The sequence below is a fragment of the Polypterus senegalus genome, unplaced genomic scaffold (assembly GCF_016835505.1).
Source record: "Polypterus senegalus isolate Bchr_013 unplaced genomic scaffold, ASM1683550v1 scaffold_2219, whole genome shotgun sequence".
Taxonomy (NCBI): Eukaryota; Metazoa; Chordata; class Cladistia; order Polypteriformes; family Polypteridae; genus Polypterus; species Polypterus senegalus.
The window spans coordinates 28,276-47,210 of NW_024386494.1; the positions used below are offsets into that span (position 1 = coordinate 28,276).

General features: G+C 42.5%; 1 protein-coding gene across 1 annotated transcript in view; it reads left to right on the top strand.

The window, feature by feature from the left end:
- si:dkey-9i23.6 overlaps positions 1–18,935 on the top strand; it is a 57,709-nt gene that overhangs the window by 27,595 nt on the left and 11,179 nt on the right. The window contains exons 3-5 of the mRNA XM_039743471.1: positions 1,969–2,093; positions 17,107–17,683; positions 17,826–17,976. Of these exons, the coding sequence (XP_039599405.1) occupies positions 1,969–2,093; positions 17,107–17,683; positions 17,826–17,976 (853 nt within the window). The remainder of the gene's footprint in view (positions 1–1,968; positions 2,094–17,106; positions 17,684–17,825; positions 17,977–18,935) is intronic.

Sequence of the window (18,935 nt, forward strand, 5' to 3'; positions counted from 1 at the left end):
TCCTCACCAATCGTGCTAGCAAAGTCCAGGTGAGTAAGCCGGTCTTGTCGGTGCCACAGGATTCCAAATTCATCTTTGTTCATGGATTCTACCTAAACGCACATACACAGAGATTTTGATTTTTGGCCCTCTTGGTCTCCATACCAAGTCTTCTGTTGTTTTTTTTTTTTTTTTTATTTAACTTTTTTAAGTGGGGTTGACAGCGGAGCCCATGATGAGCTGTCGCAGCCGTCTTTCCGACAAGGCTGGGCAAAGAACCTTTCGAAATCTGGCGTAATCAAAGCAACCCGGCCTGTTTGTTGACTTGCATTGCTGAACCTGTCCAAACAGAGCTTACCTACCAGGGAGTGCCTCTCATTCTTTTTCCACACCCTCCCGCTCACCACAGGGCTGGAAAGGGAAGGCCTGCGGAAAAGCCAAGCTGAGACTGCGCTAGGTGTGTGTGGGGTGGGGGGGGGGTGGTCCGAGACTGAAAAAGAGTGACGGAGAGGGAGAGGGTGAGAGAAGAGCAGTGCAGACACTGGCTGTGTCAGGAAACAGGGCCGAGATACCAAAAGGGGCCGCGCTTACCTGAAAAGACAGAGAGAGAGAGAGAGAGAGAAAGGAGTGGCACTGCATTTGGGCGGTGGAGGGGGGGGACAGCGGGGGAGGGGGAGAGTCGAGCCGACAGAGACGGTGGAAAAAGTTGTAAAAAAAAAAATATATATATATATATGGTGTAGCAGGCCAGCTGGGGACCGGCAGGAAAGGAAGAGTCAAGAACTTGGAAGCTGGAGCCGGAGGGACGCCAACAACAGCCGACTGGGACTGTGCCAGGCTGACCTGAACAAACTCGTGGGTGGGATTTGGGCAGCGTTTATCTGTATGTAGTTTGAATTTTTTTTTTTTGTAACCCTTTCCTTTGGATATATCGTCCTGTGCCTAATCCTCTGGTCTCTTCATCATCTTCATTGTCAGGTCGAGGGTGGTGGGTGTGTGGTAGTGTGTGCGTGTGTGTGTGGAGGGGGGTCTGCTCACACTTACACACCCAAATGGGACGGCTACAGCTCACCCAGGTGACTTGTCAAGCTCAGGGTCTTCTCTGTGAGCTGAAACTTGTTGCGGGGGAGTGGGAGGGGGAGGTGGGGGTTAATTAGCAAAGATTTATCTTCATTATTGCGTAAATTATCATTTTTGAGCCGTAACCCCAGGTAGTGTGAATTTCGTGTCTTCCTTGAGGCAGGTGGGCTTTCGGGTAGGGTGTGGAATGGTATCTGAATTGAAACCAGTTTTTTATATCATTTTTATTTTTTAGGAATGTTCCTTTTCAAGTACGTTTTCTGTAGTTAGTTGTCAGTCTTTGCAGTCAGAAGACCACTCGTCGTGGTTTCATTTTCTTGTATCATTCTCTGCAAGTCACCCTGGAATAAAACTTTGTAGAAGCGGCAAGTTTAAAGCATTCCCTTATTTCGACGTTTGAGAGCCCTTCGCAAATAGGCAAGCCGGCGACTGGCATTTTAGAGACACCGTCTTATCTGTTTTTATTGCCCCGGGAACTACACGCCTTGCCATGTCTTCATCTGATGGGCACTTTCTCTTGGAGTCAATGCTCCAGAACGTCAGACTGCGTAATGACCTCCGGCTCCGGCAGCAGCACCGACATGAAGAGGAGGAGGACGAGGAGGAGGATGAGGAACAGGAGGCTGTGGACTCTGAGCATTTGGCACACAGCATTGCAAACCAGCGAGATCGCGCCAATCACATGGAGGAGGAAGATGAGAGTGATGGGGAAGACTGCAAAGCAGAGGACATGAGCTACGTGAGTAAAATGCCTGTGGTCAGATCTGGATGTCACCCTGTCATGGTGTCCGGTGTGAGAAGGGTTATCTAGCAGGGGGAATGGTTGAGATCTGTTTTGTCCACTTCCAGAGGCTGATTGGGGTAAGCGATGAAGTAAATAATGACGTTTTTTTGTTGATGTCATTTCAGGAGAGTTCCAGTCCAGCTATAGAAGCGATGGTCCCTGATGGTCGATGGTCAGAGATGGAGGTGCCATCCAACACGAGTACTCCACCGGCCCCACCGCCTGCGTCAAGCAAGCCTAAGCATTTCAGGTATCCGTCTGTCGAGTGGAGACATAGCCAACCGGGAGTGTAGACATAGAGGTTAAGGTGGGCTAATGTGGGGCTGCTCGGGCAAAAATGATGGGCAACAGATGGCTGCAGAGGCCAGATAATTGGATCTGGAAAGTAATGGATCCTTCTGGGTGAAAAACTAAAGAACTGAAGGATTACCCACAGAAAATGGTGAAAATGCTCAACACCCATGGGGTACGCATCAGACTGTAAGTGATGGCGAACGATGATGGAGCACAAGTGTGTTACGAAGTAAATAAGGGCTGATTGTCAATGTTTTAGTTGATCTGTAATAAATGGAGTGGTTTAGTTATAACAATAAGGATACAAACAAAAAGAGTTACACTTGATAGAGGAGCTTAAGGGGGGCATTTGGAAATGGAGAGGGATGGATACAGGACTTTGTGCAGGCCCAAGATCACAGAAAATATGGGACAAGTAAGAAAATGTACACATGGTGTGACATTCAGGTGTGGGGATTGATTTCTATTGTTTCATTTTCCAAGCGCCTCCTTGTCATGTTTTGGGTCCGTTCTCTTATTGTCTACAGGGTTTTTATACTCAAGATATTCATTTTTGACATTTATTTTGTGATCCAAGTCTTTCCGAGAAAGTTTTGTTATGTTTACCGTTACGGCGCCACGCCATTTTGTTTATCTTCTGGCCATCACCACATTCTGGTAAACTGTGTTGCTGGCTGCCAATGCGATTCGTACATGTGATGTGATCGACGCATCCACACAAATATCGGCACGACTTTTCCATCGTATCCCAGATCGGACCAACTTGTGAAAAGTACTTGTGATCGTTTCTTTGTGCTTTTCTGGTTTAAGACTTATTTTTTTTTGGAACTCTCGATTATGATTCTGGTCTCTCCATTGTTCTGACGATAAATTGGTTTAGTTCTCGGTATTTAATCCTTACGTGTCTGTGGTTTATTGCTTTCTCCCAGTTCAAAAAAAAAGAACATTGGTGAGTTCAAAGAAAAAAAAAGATTAAAAAGAAAGAAACCAAACTGTCTTTAAGATGGAACATCAGGTGCGTTTGAAGACTTAAAAGTTGGATCAATTTTAACATTTTCTAGTTGCTTCATGAAACAATTTGTGTTTGTTACATATTTTTGAAACAGTGAATTATACTTAAAAATAACAGTGATAATAGAATATAATTACATGTACTAGTAGTGTACATAAAACATGTTTGTAACCCTTTAAACTCAGTCCCGCTGTTTTGGACCCGCTGGTGGGACCGAACAATAGGATTATATAGAAAGCAGACTGTAGCGATCTTGAGGTCTTGTATGTACGTTATCATCCAGTTGGCACGCGGAACGTTTACTGAAGCGCCATGTGTCGGCTGATCATGATGTTGACTTGTAACTATCTCTATATATACTGTGTGTGTGTATGTATATATATATATATATATATATATATATATATATATATATATATATATATATATATATATATATATATATATATATATATAAAAAATCCAAAGTCTATCACGTGTGAACTACATAACGGATTTAGATTGGGCTCTTTTTCCATAATTTGCATGAACTTTCCGGTTGATTTAGCGACTTCTCTCATCGCGCTAAGTGTCATAGTTCGCTTGTGGTTCCGATTTATATGTGCAAATCCGAGAGAGACATGGCAGGGCCCTCCTCACTCATGCGTCAGCCTCGAGGCGCATCTTTCATTCGCTTAGCTAGCAAACGAGAGAACTACTTAACCGATTTAGATTGGGTTTTTTTTCTATAATTTGCTTGAACATCTCTCATTGCGCTAAGTATCATAGTTTGCTTGCAGGAGCGATATATTCACACTAATCCGAGACAGAGGCTACGGGCTGAGGGGAGAGGGAAGCGTGATGTCAGGAGTGGGGAGCCAGGCTGGGCCTTCCTCACTCATGCGCCAACCTTGGAGTGCAGCTTACATTCACTTTGCTAGCGAACAAGAGAACTACTTAACGGAAGATTAGATTTTTTCTAAAATGTCCTTGAACATTCTGGTTCATTCTCTCATTGCACTAAGAATTATAGTTTGCTCGCAGGAGCGATATATTCACGCCAATCCGAGACAGAGGCTACATGCCGAGGGGAGGGTGAAGCGTGACGTCAGGAGTAGGGAGCCAGGCTGGGCCCTCCTCAGTCGCGCTCCATTCTCCTTTCGAGTCGGTCTACCACTGCGTTTTGGAGTGTACCTCACCTCCACTTAGCTAGCGATGTCTGTCTGTTTGTTTATTGATTTTTAAAGGTTGTCCTGTTTCACTGCAGTGCGGCCTGAGTTGTGGGGGATGTGAGAGAGGTTAGGCGCATGCGTTGATACAGTGCATTGCCGCATCCACCACACGACAAACCAACTCAGGATCCCAGATTAGGACCCGACTGCAGCCATGCAATGGGTGACACCTCAGCACCATACTAGTTCAGATGGAGCCAACCCCCAAGTTTTTCCCTGCAGGTTGGAGGGCCTACATATAGAGATGGATGCAGAATAACATCATACCCAGGATGGGAGACGGGTATTGAAAAATAAAAAAAGATTAAAAAAAAATACTGCATGAATTTATAATTTCCTCATTGCTATAATTTTAATACAGTGTTTTGCCTTTAAAATGACATATTCCATATCAAAGATGGCCAGAATTTCAGTATCACGATCACACCTGCACCCCAATGGCTATCTTGACTGTTTTAGTTTTTAATCTGGGTGTTCCTGATACATTCACCAACACTTTTGTTGTGTTTTTAGGTTATTTCAACTCCAATGGAAGCAAGAATAACATTCAAAGTGCATTTTTAGTAAAAATGTTACGAAATTTTGCAACTTATTATACTGTAATATGTGTTGTAACCACACAGGGCCCCAAACCACACACACAGCATTACCCAGCACAATTCCAGATTTTAATAAAGTCTTTTTTTGCCACCAGAACTTTTCAAACAATAAAATAGTACAGACTGAAACAGATTCTCTTCCTGCTTCCGCCTTCCATTGAGCGTTGCTCTCAGCCTCCTGAATCGGACTCCCCTGAGGTGAGGCTGCGTGTTTCTTATTCACTAGACCCGGGACGGCTTCTGGTGTCACGCATATGTTGTCCAGGTCGTGTTGAAACCGGGGCAGTCGATCCCACCAGGGACCCCGACAGGGCTGCTATTTCTGGACTCCATGCAGAAAACCTAACTTGGTTCAGCCCTGATCAACAACAGCCACTTGCCGTGTCGGGGACTGAACTAATCCTGGCACGCGTGTTTGCTCAGTCTATCCATCATGGCCTCCTTGCCAGGCAAGAAATCAGCCTTCATTCCGGCCATCCTTCCTCCTGGTTACTTAAAGCATACGACATAAATAATTATACAAACTTCTGAAAGAGGAACATTTGACCTTTACTTTGAGGTATGGAACATGCATATTGAGTGAAGGATGAGGACGTTCCAGCCAGTTCAATCAAAGTAAGCAGAAAATGGACATACAGTAAATGAGGCTGAGTTCAAAGGGTTGACACCATTTTGTGGCTGAATTTTCTTTCATCGACAGCAGATTTCAACTTTAGAAATGACAAAAAAAAGTTGTTGGATGTGGTGGGTCTGTGTGTAATTGGACTTCAAATTTCTTATGCTTGAAATTTTTTCAAAGAAATGCACATCAGGGATTTAAAATCCATTCTGATGTCTCAAGCTGAAAAGGCTGACTGCATCTGAACACAATGCCTAGCGGACCATCATGGCTCTTTGCTGGTAGATTACAGAGTCAGAGAAATAATGATGTATGATCGTCTTTAGATCATCCATCCATCCATTATCCAACCCGCTATATCCTAACTACAGGGTCATGGGGGTCTGCCGGAGCCAATCCCAGCCAGCACAGGGCACAAGGCAGCAGATAAACCCCACTGCAGGGCACACACACACACCCACACACCAAGCACACACTAAGGGACCATTTAGGATCGCCAATGCACCTAACCTGTGTGTCTTTGGACTGTGGGAGGAAACCGGAGCACCCAGGGGAAACCCACGCAGACAAAGGGAGAACATGTGAACCCGGGTCTCCTAACTGCGAGGCAGCATCGCTACCCACTGCGCCACTGTGCCACCCAACTTTAGATCATGCATCTGTGAATTTTTTTTTAATATAACAGAAATGCCTAATACTCCTTTAGTCACTGCACCATAAAGTGTCACCAAGCTATTGTCACGTTTCAGCCAGCATTTCCACTCCCCTGGCTGGGGTTCAAAGCTGTGTTTCTGGTCTGTTGTGTCTAATTTTATATCATTTATTTGTATTAATGGTTCTTTTACGTGTTGTGTATATTTTTCCGTGTGTTTACTTGTAAGTAGAATAGGCCCAGGTTATGACCCATGTGTTTTGTGGGTGGTTCCCCAAGGGGCGGGGCCACTTGCCAATCACCGCCAGGAATGGCTCTCCACCCTATTTATGGGAGGGCCTTCCATAGTTCCTGGTGTTTCATAGCGGATGTGCTAGGGAGTGGAGTGTTTCTTGAGTTTTCTGTGCCTCGCTATTGGTTTTCGTGTTTTCTGGACTTTTTGAACCTGTGCTCTGTTTTTAATTGCGAATTTGGATTCTGTATTAGGACTCTGTTTACTGTCAATTACTGCAGTGGCTTTCAATCTGTGGGGCGGGCCCACCTAGGGGGGCACGAAGATGTGAAAAAAAGAAAACAAGAATCGAAATGTTGATAAAAGTTAAGTAGGTATAATAAAATATGCATCTATGATGTATCATTAATTAAAAAAGAACAAATTGATATTAGTGGGCTCCTTTCAAAAAAACCTTAGGGGGGTGCAATTAAAACTGTTATGAAACCTCGGGTCGCAAATACTTGAAGGTTGAGAAACGCTGAATCATTGCGACTCCTTTGTGGTGTTCGGAGCTTTGTACTTGCACAGTTTTTGGTTAAAATAAACCTTTTATTTTTTTAAAGATCTTTTGCCGCTCTTTTGACGTCTAGTCGAGGTTTTGGTGGTGTTTCCCCTCCTCTAGTGGGCAATTTCTGAAAGTGTTTTGGGATTTGTACTTTTGGGACTCCCACAGTCACGACTGCTGTCTTTTATACATTTCTGCATAAGTTCAGCTGCTTTGATTGTTTGTTTTTATGGAGGTGAACATCATGTCACTAACCCACTTCGATTTCAAGGATCAGTGGACGTGACCTGCTCTGACTGAGGTTCTTCAAGACGCTGTGCAGCCAGAGAGATGAGCGTGGGATGGGGCGGAGGCGGCAGCCATATTAGCACATAACGAGAGCTAGTAAGGAACGGTGCATGACGATGAGTACACAAACAATATCCTGACTACTGAATTGAATGACTAAGTATCATTATTGATGGACTGAAAAAAAACACACGTTTTGATGAAAAAGAACGAATAAGCATAAAAGATTTGGGGCACCCATAGGCAAACCCCGTACAATTGAAAGGAAAGTTAAAGTATAACTCCGTTAGAAAAAGCACAAGCGATTTCACAGATGTGAGTGTCAATAGGGCGGCACTTCTGGTTAAGTACAGGCCAGGCAGGAAGAGGCGGGTCAAGGGGTCAGAGCAATAGAAGTAACATCTGTGGTGATTGGGCTGTCAATCATCCGGTCTGTAGTGGGAGGAAGAGAAGAGGCATTAGTAAACAGCGCCACCTTGAGGATCGGAGAGGAATTACCACCACCAGAGCCTTTAAGGTGTCCCCAAGGTGTACGTGTGTCACAACAGATAACGCTGTACCTTTTTTTTATATGGTACAACTCCGTAAAACTTGGTCATCCAACCCTATCTACATCTGGTCCTGCCATATCCTGTGTCCTGCAGTGGAGTGTTCTTACTTCAGCCCACACCACGGCTGGATATTTCATTAATTTACTGGCAGGAGTGCCTGTCAAATGAGTTAAAGAAACTATATAAAATATAAACGATGACATAACCGCCCTCGAGGTAAAATTCACACCATACTGTACCGTTTGTAGTTGACTGTTTCCCTAAGAATTGTCAATGCTTTTGAATGGGAGATTTCAAAGCTTCATAAATGTCTACGGCAGTCCCAGAGAGCTACTGTGGCTGCAAGTTTTCATTCTAACTCTCTTCTTAATGAGTGACCAGTTTTTGCTGCTAATGAACTATTTCCCTTTATTTTAATTAGACAGAAACTTTATTAATCCCAATGGGAAATTCACCCCAACCCTAATTGACTTTTCTTGAGACTCTGACCGCTGAATTGAACACCTAAACATAAATTTGATGCGTAGTGAAGCAACAGATGACCAACTAAGTTGGGGCCTCAAACTCCAACCAACTTCACTTCATTCAGTTTCTTAATTTGAAGCCAAGTCTCGTCGCTAATTAGACCTGTTATTTAATTCTATGGCGCTTATTCAGTCTGCCATGGCAGACATTTCCAAAACCGTTGATTTTCTTTTTTAAGAGCGCTGGCTGTCAAAATGTTTTGTGGACCTGAGCAGATCGACATTACTGAGGCCTTCACCTTTCTTTATTTTCAGTTATTGTGTGATGGACGCATGTTGTTGTTTATGTGTTGGTTCATTTTGTGTCTTAATATGTTTGGTGGCTAATTAAGGAAAAAATAAATAATTAAGGGGCTTGAGTCTTAAGTTGTAAGTTGGTTGGAGTGGTGGCTCTGAGGCTAGGGATCTGCACTGGCAATCGGAAGGTCTCCAGTTTGGAATGCCAAAAGGGACTCTGCTCTGTTGGGCCCTTGAGTAAGGCCCTTAACCTGCAATTGCTGAGTGCTTTGAGTAGTGAGAAATATGCTATATAAATGCAAAGAAATATTATTCATTAATTATTATTATTATTAATTATCAATTAAAATGAAGGCAAAGAGTTAATTATCAGCCAAATCTGGTCACTAATTAAGAAAAGGGTTAGAATGAAAACTTGCAGCCACTGTAGCTCTCCAGGACTGGAGTTGGAGACCCCCGGTTTAAGGTGTCCCCAAAGTGTACGTGTGTGACAACAGATAACTCTGTACCTTTTTTATATACTAAAACTCCGTAAAAGTTGGTCATCCAACCCTCCGTACATCCGGTGTCTGCCCCATCCTGTGTCCTGCAGTGAAGTGTACTTACTTCAGCCCGCACCACGGCCGGATCTTTCATTAATTTACTGCCAGGAGCGCCTGTCAAATGAGTAAAAGAAAAAATATAAAAATATACACAATGACATAACCGCCCTCGAGGTAAAATTCAAACCGTACACTGATTTGTAGTTGAGTGTTTCCCTAAGAACTCGCCATGCTTTTGAATTGGAGATTTCAAAGCTTCAAAAATGTCTACGGCATGCTGTATTAAAAAAAATAATAATCTCACAATCAAAACTGGACTGCCAAGAACAACTTTTCAAGAAAGTGACATATTTTAACTTTTTTTTTTTTTCTTCTGGACATTTCCACCATTCTGGTAAACGTGTTGGTGGCTGCCAGGGGCGGTAGGTCCCAGAATTTGTTGGTGTGATGCTGTCGACGCAGACATACAAATAGCGGCATGTCCTTCATGTTGTATCCCAGATTGGAAAAAGACTTTGTGAACTTTCTCGAAGGTGAATTTTATTCATCATTTAGATCCTCACACAGCAGTGCGCCGCAGGACAAAAGCGCATTCCCAAGAACAGACAACAAAAATCAACACCAGAGGATCCCCAAAATAAGTGCTTTGAGTAGCTGGAACCCCGATTATCTGAGGTAATGTGGAGCGATGCTTCCTCAAATCACTTCAAACTCAGATAAAATGGACATTTCTGATTAAAAAATTGGCAAAATGATTTACATCCATATTTATATGGTATGGTACACCTCTTTTCATACCTCTCAGTATTGTTAAATCGGTGTTAAAAGTTTGACTCTGGTATCGATACCGGCGTTCAGACCTCAGTACCAGTGATTTGAAATTCATCCCGTCTAACTCTAGCTTCCCTTACAATTAAGCACAGTTTTACAAAAAAACAAAAAAATCTTTCATAAAATAAAAAATTATTTTTTTAAATCTAATGTTTATAGGGTCATTATTGGGCCATTATTGCCAAATGAGGTTAAATACATACAGTATGTAATAAAGCACCTTCAGTAAACACACTGCATATTAATGACACTTCACTGACGGGCATTCCTGCACCTCAGCTCTTCTTCTTTAATTACATCAATCTTTTCAAGCCCCGAAAGCATTTTTTTGTTAATAATCAGTTTTCAGAATGCTTTCTTTTATGTTATAGAGTTACACCTGTAATTACTGATATTTGAACTTATTACAGTATATTTGGACTTCATGACATCATCTATTCACTGTGCACAATAACACAACACAGCATGTCAGACTCCCTTAAGCCAGTTATTATATTATATTATATTATATTATATTATATTATATTATATTATATTATATTACCCGCCGTAGCATACGGCGGTGTAAGAATAGGAACAGAAAACGGTGAGAAAGGAATTCAGAAATCAAGAAGAAATAAATACTTCTTGAAAGACGCAGTGTGCATGTAGAATTTCCAGCCAAGTAGGATTACATGTGAAAGTGATAAATAAATCAGGCTTTCCGAATTTACGTATTATGGCAATGGCATCCTGATAGTTTTGTTGCATGTATCTTGGACTTCCTAGAAATGTGGATGGTAATATGATCATTTTGCCTACACGTACGTTATTTTCAGCGTTTGCCTGCGGTGCGTCTGATAGTCCTTTGTATTGTTCCACGCGCAGATCTTGTTGATGTAATCTGAGATAGTTGAGATGCGCGCTCTTTGTTTTAACTTACGCATCTACGACGTACTGTTGGAATAGTTTGCCGCTGGAGTGCAAAATACTAAATGTATTCCTCATTGCTAATCTGTACGTGTAAAATCGGCATTGAGTAAGCCTTATTCGCTTGGAGGTTCTTTTATCGGGAACATGTTGTAAATCTTTGTGCCAGCCAATGTCTCCGTGGGGGAATAAAAGGGGCTAAACCATAGGATCGCAATTCATATTGAGCGTGGAAATCTGTTTACAGGAGTTGCGTATGGGACAGATGCAAATGTTCCTTTCGGCAGGCGTTTCGCCATCTTCTCCGATGAAAATGTCGGGGCATTGTATTGTGATAAATCCTGCCCTAGGGTTTTCCTTGAAAACCATTCGTACAGATGCTGTTGGATTGGACCGAGTGATTTCATGCATGTGTTTGTATGATTTAGCGAAGGGGTTGATGGTTCTATGGTGAAATCTAGCTGGAGAAGTACATTTTCGCTGCATTCAGAGTTTGCTTTATTTTGTAAGCCTACTGCAGTGGCTTGCGCTGTGTCAAAAACATACAGCTGTCCATATCCTGGAGAGGTGGAAGAGTTAGCGTACAGTGGAGAGATTTGGTGATAAATTTGCCCGTGTATTTTAAAACAGTATGGTCCGTGGCCTGGAGGTTGAGTTATCTGTGCACCCATGGAAGCAAACGCTAGAGAAAAGTTGTTTTCCGGAATGTGTTCACGATCATTTTTAGCTTCTGATGTTTGCTGTGTAAGAAGCTGTTGTAAAGACACAGGTGGCTCCCGCAAAGGTGGTAAAGCTATCGTGGCAGCACCTCGAGTACTTGATGGATGTATTACACTCAGCAGGCCAGTATAGTGCATGACATGGAAGATGACGAATAGGAATCGAGAAATGCAGCGTGTTGGAGCGACCGGTTTTGAAGTGGAAGCAGGACGAACCAGAAGCGAAATATATATAAGAGATTATATTATATTATATTATATTATATTATATTATATTATATTATATTATATTATCCAACCCGCTATATCCTAACTACAGGGTCACAGGGGTCTGCTGGAGCTAATCCCAGCCAACACAGGGTGCAAGGTAGGAAAAAAACCCCATGACTTGCGTGGAGTTTACATGTTCTCTCCATGTTCGGGTGCTCTAATTTTCTTGCACTGCATTGGCGACACTAAACTGGCCCCAGTGTGTGTGGAGGTGTATTACCCTGCCCAGGGTTTTTTCCTGTCTTGTGCCCTATGCTGTCTGCGATACGCTCCAGCACCCCCTGTGACTTGGATTAAATGGGTTTGAAAATGATATGCTATATTATTCATTCATACATTTTCTAAGGGTTAGGGTCACACAGACAATGGCCCCCTGTCATCTTTCAGATCGGGGATGGTAGACTCACGAGGCAGTATTACTAAAGACTGACCTGTCATTATATCTTCAGTCGATGTGGTGGGCTCTTTGTGCATGAGAGCTGACAAGCAATGAGTGCCCGTCCAGAAGTACAATGTGTAGAATGTAGTGATGAAGAATAAGCAATGCAGGTAAACAGAGCTTGTGTGTCTGTTGTTGTGTGTTGTTGTGTGTTTATGTCCAACAGAATGAAAAAAAAAAAAATGTGTCGGAGATTGTGGCTGAAGTTACTGTAGCTGTTAACCCTTCGTATAACACCGGCTCCATCAAACAGCACAACTGTCGACACTCGGTCCGTAATTGTGACACGCGGGTGATTTTCAGTCAAGGGCTGATGACAGAATTAGCAACTACAAGTTGTCAGTAAGTCTGACATCCCCAACGACTAGAAGCTGTGCAATGTGACATCGGGTTTAGAGGCACCAGTTAATCTAACATGCATGTACTTGGGATGTGGAATGAAAACTGGAATACATGGGAGAGAATGTGGGGAAGAACATGCATGTGTGCAGTGCACTATGAGCCCAGGACTCCATAGCTATGAGGCAGCAGCACTGACTACTGCACCGCTATGCCATCTCTGATCATAATAATAATACAAAAATAATGGTGGTAGCAAGGCCAGAATAAGGCCCTCACAGTCCCTGAGGTAACTCAATGAAATGAGCTCCTACACGGAGATTTGAGAAAAACATTAAATGTTTGTTTCATTGAAACAGAAGGTTGCTTGTTAATAACAATTAATTGTTTTCCCTGCTGATTTTCACCACACAGTTCTTCGTGCATGATGGCACCATGCATAACATTTCCCCACATGGAGATTTAGTTGCTATATTGACTATTCATTTGGCTGACCAGGTTTGGGGGGGGTAACCCCCTCGAGATCCCATCTGATTGCACTGCTATCCACATATCCCATTAAGTGCGGGTTTAAATAGAAATTCAATGCGCGCTCACTCATTGAGGTATAACCTGAGATGTGAAAATTGCCCTTTCTGAAGAGGGCCCTTGGGTGCGCATTCAGGTTGCCCTCATGGTAGATCCCCCGCCGGTGTGGTAACAGTTATTTTAATTAATTATTCTATTTGCTGTATTTTTTCGTTATTATTTGGGTGGTGAGGTTGAGGGAGGAGGAATCACAAGATGGAGTAGATAAATGTTGGGGCACCAACCAAGTTGATTTCACTTCTTCTGACAGGGATAGCCACCAGTCAAGATCTTCCTTTTTGTAGGATATTAGTCCTTTGAATGACTCACAGATGAGCTTGATGACATTGAAAGTATGCACTCCATCTTGGATGTGAGGCCAGAGCCCAAGAGCTGTAACCCTGAGATCGTATCCGCCATACCAGCCGAGTACAGCCTCTGAAAAAACCTAAATGGTTTCTGCCTGGTTGCCATGTTATATTGCAGATAAGGGGCTTCCCAGGGCTGACGTAGTATTTTACTTAAACTGACAGCTGCTCGCATTTAGTTCTGCATTTGAAGTGAACTTGGTCCTGGCTGTTTGAACGAATGCAGCTCTTATCTGCTTAGCACAACCTTATCAGCTGGCACCTGCCTTTTTTTCTGTTTTCCTCATTTGGGCATCAAATTTTATATGCTTTGGTCTTTAAGCAGGTGTGACGCTGACCAACTTATGAAAAAACAAAACAAAAAAATATCACTTAACTATCATAGTTTGACATCAAATAAAGAAACACAGATGGAAGAAGCCTGGCATTGTGTTTGCCACACAAACCTGAGGTGCACACAGAGAGGCAAAGTGACTTAAATGCTGTGATCTGGGGTTGGGGGTGGGCAGGAAAAAAATTCAGTGGTGATGATGATATGGGAAATGTGTGTCCAGGAGACAGCTGAGGAGTCCTAGTGTACAGCTTTATGACCAGATTGTTGCCAGGGTTGTCTTATCAATCCATACAGTGATGAGAAATCAGTAAGCCTGGCCGCCATTGTGGCCTGCAGTGAGTTGTGAATGGCAGGAAGCTGTAAAGGAACATCAGCTCATTAAACTGATATGAGGAGATATTGCATCAGGCCCATCGAGAAATGCAAAATTGCAGCATACAGCCCAGGGTGCGGTCAACAGTATCCTCCCATCCAGCAAGTGAGGAGACAGCTGGGCCACCTGAATCGAGTCTGTGTTTGTCCCATTGTATTTTGTTTTTATACTTTTACAGTTTATGATTCGCCCTGACAAAGACTTGTGATGAGTTACCCATCAGTCAAATACGAATTTCATTGTATCCAGGGCTTGAATTGAGCTGGTATTCACTGGTACTCCATAAAAACTACTATGTTTTACTTTTTATAGTGTCAGAGCTTTTTATGCGTACTGGTGATGTTTGAAGTCAGGTGGGACTAAATCTGCATGCAGTATTGATGCATTTTACTTTACCAAGAATGGTAACTTCTTCTTTCAGTACTCTGTAAAGACATGCATTGCAGCCTTGCAGTACTCTAATGTCACCCCACCCCAGTCTCCTACCTAAAATAAATTATCTATCTATCTATCTATCTATCTATCTATCTATCTATCTATCTATCTATCTATCTATCTATCTATCTATCTATAAGGGAGACCCCGAACACCATTACCCTCAGGGACCACAATGTGTCCCAACTGACAAACCAAACCTCGAAAAGTTGGTAAGCACCAGTCTCTAAAATCTCTCTATCTCTCTTGTATATCTACTTGGGGGGAAAAACCACCCACTCCTCTTGTCTCCCACCTGAAACCTTTCTTTCTACTTCGGGGAAATTCCCCGATTGTGGTTGTGACAATTAGAAAAGAGGCAAATGAGATAATAAAGAGTTAGGGTTCCAGTGGACACACTGTTTAATATCAGATAATGATCAGTAGACACAAGGCAGGGGTTCAACTGTCTGCTCTCAAAAAGCTTCTGCCCAACATGAACGATGTGAAGATCCATATTCTTAAGAAACTGGTTTCAAAATGAACAGAGAATTCCTGGCAGATATGGCTTTACCTATGGAAGGATTGGGTGAGATGGAGTTAGCAAGGTCAGGATTGGAAGTGATGTCAGTTATCTACCAAGGTGTTCACCTCTATACTATAAGGACCGGAAAGTGGGTTAGTGGTTGTGTCACAATCTTAAACCCACCAATCAATATCTATGAGACACTCCTGATCATCACACATGTGACATGATATATCTGAACTTAACTGATTGCACTATAATTTTTTTTATCAGAACAAATCCTTATATTTTTGAACAGTCCAGAATTACTGGCCACCTGCCTTTTGATACTAAATTCGCAATACTGTTGCTTTATTTACTTACTATGTCTACACGATAAACTAAAAATGAAAATAGCGCAGATTATATGCTAGTGTTAAACTGCTCATGTTGAGAACATGATAGAGAATGATTGAGGAACACACAACAAGATTGAATAATTTCTTAAAACGTCTTGCTAATAGGCATGTAAGGCTCTGACTTGTGACTTCGACTTAGGGTTTTGTTTCTGAGTTGGTGTGTTGCTCTCCTCAAGCCTCATTTGTAAAACTCTTGCGTGCTTTTTTGCTCTACTCAATCGTGTACAGTTTTGCTCATCAAAATCGCGCATTCATTGAACAAGCTCATTTTTCTAAGAATGGTAAACTTAACGTAACGTATTTGCAAGTGAAGAACATGAACGTGAGCTAGTTCAGTTTTTTGTGACATTCTGGATCTGGTTTAGGTCCAGATTAAACGTTTTGCCTTACCCTGTAATGTAGGGCTGGTTCCGAATACAGTATTTAGATAAGCACAAATAGTGGATTTTTATGAAAACGTATTTCGTACAAATGTTTTGACATTTATTTGCATTCGGGAAAAAATAACATTGAATCAAATAGGCCCTGTCTGTGTCTGCCTGCTTGCACTTAAGCTGCACCCCCACTGTCATGAGCATGCGGTGAAGCTCTGTTTTCACTTTTAGGAAAATGTTGTACTTCACGAGGTCACTTTATATTTTTCCCCACTGGAAATCCAATATGTGACGCAAATTTTGACCGGCAGCGTAATTAGTTATTTCACTTACATGCTGGTTCCACAGTCACCATTTTATTATTTATTAGAATATATGGTTATATTTGTTTGTTGCTGGGTATAACTCAATAAAGTGTATTTAAATAAAAAAGTCTTCATAATTATTGTATTTTATTCAAGAAAACTGTAAAAGTCTAATATAAGGCATGCAAAATTGAAAAAAGTAAACTCATGGGTCATTTATTCTCACTCCTTAAAAAATTCAAAATGAACTGAACATCAACGAGTTCAAAATTAAAATGGTGAACTATGAACATGAATTTATTCATTTTAATCTGAGTGAACTGAACTTTGAGTGAGTTCTTGTGAGGTGTGAACTTGCACAACACTGATCGTGCGTCTACCTGGTGTGTCGCACGGTTGCGTGCCTTGAATGCAAGCAGGGCTTCCCCTTTGACTTCTTCAGCATGTCAATGAGCAGGGTGGTGAGAGGGGTGGGGTGGGGTAGGGTATGGTGGGCCCTCCCACCCCCATGGAGTCTTCAGCACATCGAAGAGAAGAAGAACGAAGAGCTGAGCGTGAGATCTTTGAAACTACCATTTACTGCTGGTACCAAAATTACTGAAATGCTGGTACCATACCTTTTTAAAATTTAGGTTTTCAATTCTTTTTTAGTACCAGTATACCATGCAACCCTATAGCAGGGTCTTGCTTAGTAGAAGAAATGTATTCATGTTCAGTAAGGTGAACAAGACTGAATCTAGCTGACTGCCCCTAAATGACCTTTTCTAATTCTTGTTTTCTCTTTATCAGTTCAGGCAGTGACTCCTTGAACTTTGATCCCGGTCTCAGTCCAATCAATCTAGTGGATGAACTTTTTGTTGGGGATGACTGGTCCCAGTTTCTACCTGAGAAAAAGGAGCTTGTATCTGTTAAAAGCTGTCCTGCAGTGGCTGAAGAAAAAGAAGAAGAGGAGGAAGAAGAGACTCTAGGCCCAGACACCACTGACCAATCGTTCCATGGCATTCCTGAATACGAAATGAAGAGAAGCAGAAGTGGCAGCAGCTGCAGCAGCGATCACCCCCAGTCATTAGAAGTGGACGAGAGTGAGCAGAGCCCATTGGAGGACCTGGAGGGAATGAAACAAGAACCCTCTGAAATGGAAGAGGAAAGAGAAGCCAACACAGATGATGAAGAAGGTGAAGAAGAAGAGAGATCTTCTATGGATCACATCCCAGATCCAGAGGCTGATAATAATCAATCTGAGACCCTGATCGAAACAATGGAGGACACCAGTCATCCAGAAGAAGAAGAAGAAATACTCTCGCCAGTTAGCCCCGATGCAGAAGTTACTCCTTCTCTTCCTCCTCTGGACTTGTCATCAATTGAGGTAAGTAGAGAAGAAATACTCCTCTGCGCACAAGGCTGCCCCCTGTGTAGCAGAAAGGTTTTGTGACTTCATGTTCATCCTGCTTTTACATTTTTGGATTGTACACAAATATGATTTGTATTTTTTTTCCTTTATCTCTCAGCGTTCAGAGATGTTGGACAACTCTGTGTACAGAAATCGAGCCAACCTGAACAGAAAACGGGGCCACCGGGCCCCAGTTCAAGTGCCGAGGAACTGCCGGGAAGATCGAGAGGCGGAGAATGAAAGCGACTGGATGTTTCGAGATTCCACTGGTATGTTCATGATCAAGAATCATTGCTTCAGCAGGTGCCATCAGCCTCTGGAGGGCAGTGTAGCTACATCTATCTATACTAATAAAAGGCAAAGCCCTCACTGACTGACTGACTCATCGCTAAATCTCCAACTTCCCGTGTAGGTAGAAGACTGAAATTTGGCAGGCTTATTCCTTACAGCTTACTTACAAAAGTTAGGCAGGTTTCATTTCGAAATTCTACGAGTAACAGCCATGACTGGAACCTACTTACGTACATATATACAGTCATAGCCTGCAGCTCGGTCGCCATGTAAGGCAGAGTTGCGTCCCTCATCGTCATGCCTCTCACGTAATTGAGTGCCTGCCCATATCCGTCAGCAGCAATCCAATAGACACGCTGCCGCTAAATATTCGCGGGTGAAGGACTGTGCTTATGCAAATGAAGATGAGATGGTCAGGGATAGACTAGTGTTTGGCACAAACTCAGTGAAAGTGCGAGAGAAACTTTTAAGTGCCGGGTCTTAGCTAACATTAAATAAAGCCGTGGACATTGCAAGATTGCACGAAATAGCACAAGCACAGCTGAGAAGCTTCGATGCATGTACTCTGAGTGGCTCACGTGAACTGACTGTGAACGCAGTACGCAGAGAACAATGAAGAGCTCCAAAGAGCGCTGAACAAAAAACGCATTACACAATTGAGAAGGCAGCAAAAGAATATGAAGCGAGTGATGCATACAAGCATATTCATAAGTGTAGCTACTGTGGAAACAAAGCACGGTGTAAACCTTAAGGTTAAATTAAGTTCATAGACACGCTACCGCTGGTGCTTGTCATGCCTACGACGAATATGATATTCGCGAGATACAAGTTTAATGAGAAGACGCAGGGTATAAGCGAGACTTTTGATCACTTTGTAACGGAGTTAAAATTGCTGTAACAGAGTTAAAATTGCTGGTGAAGGACTGTGTTTATGCAA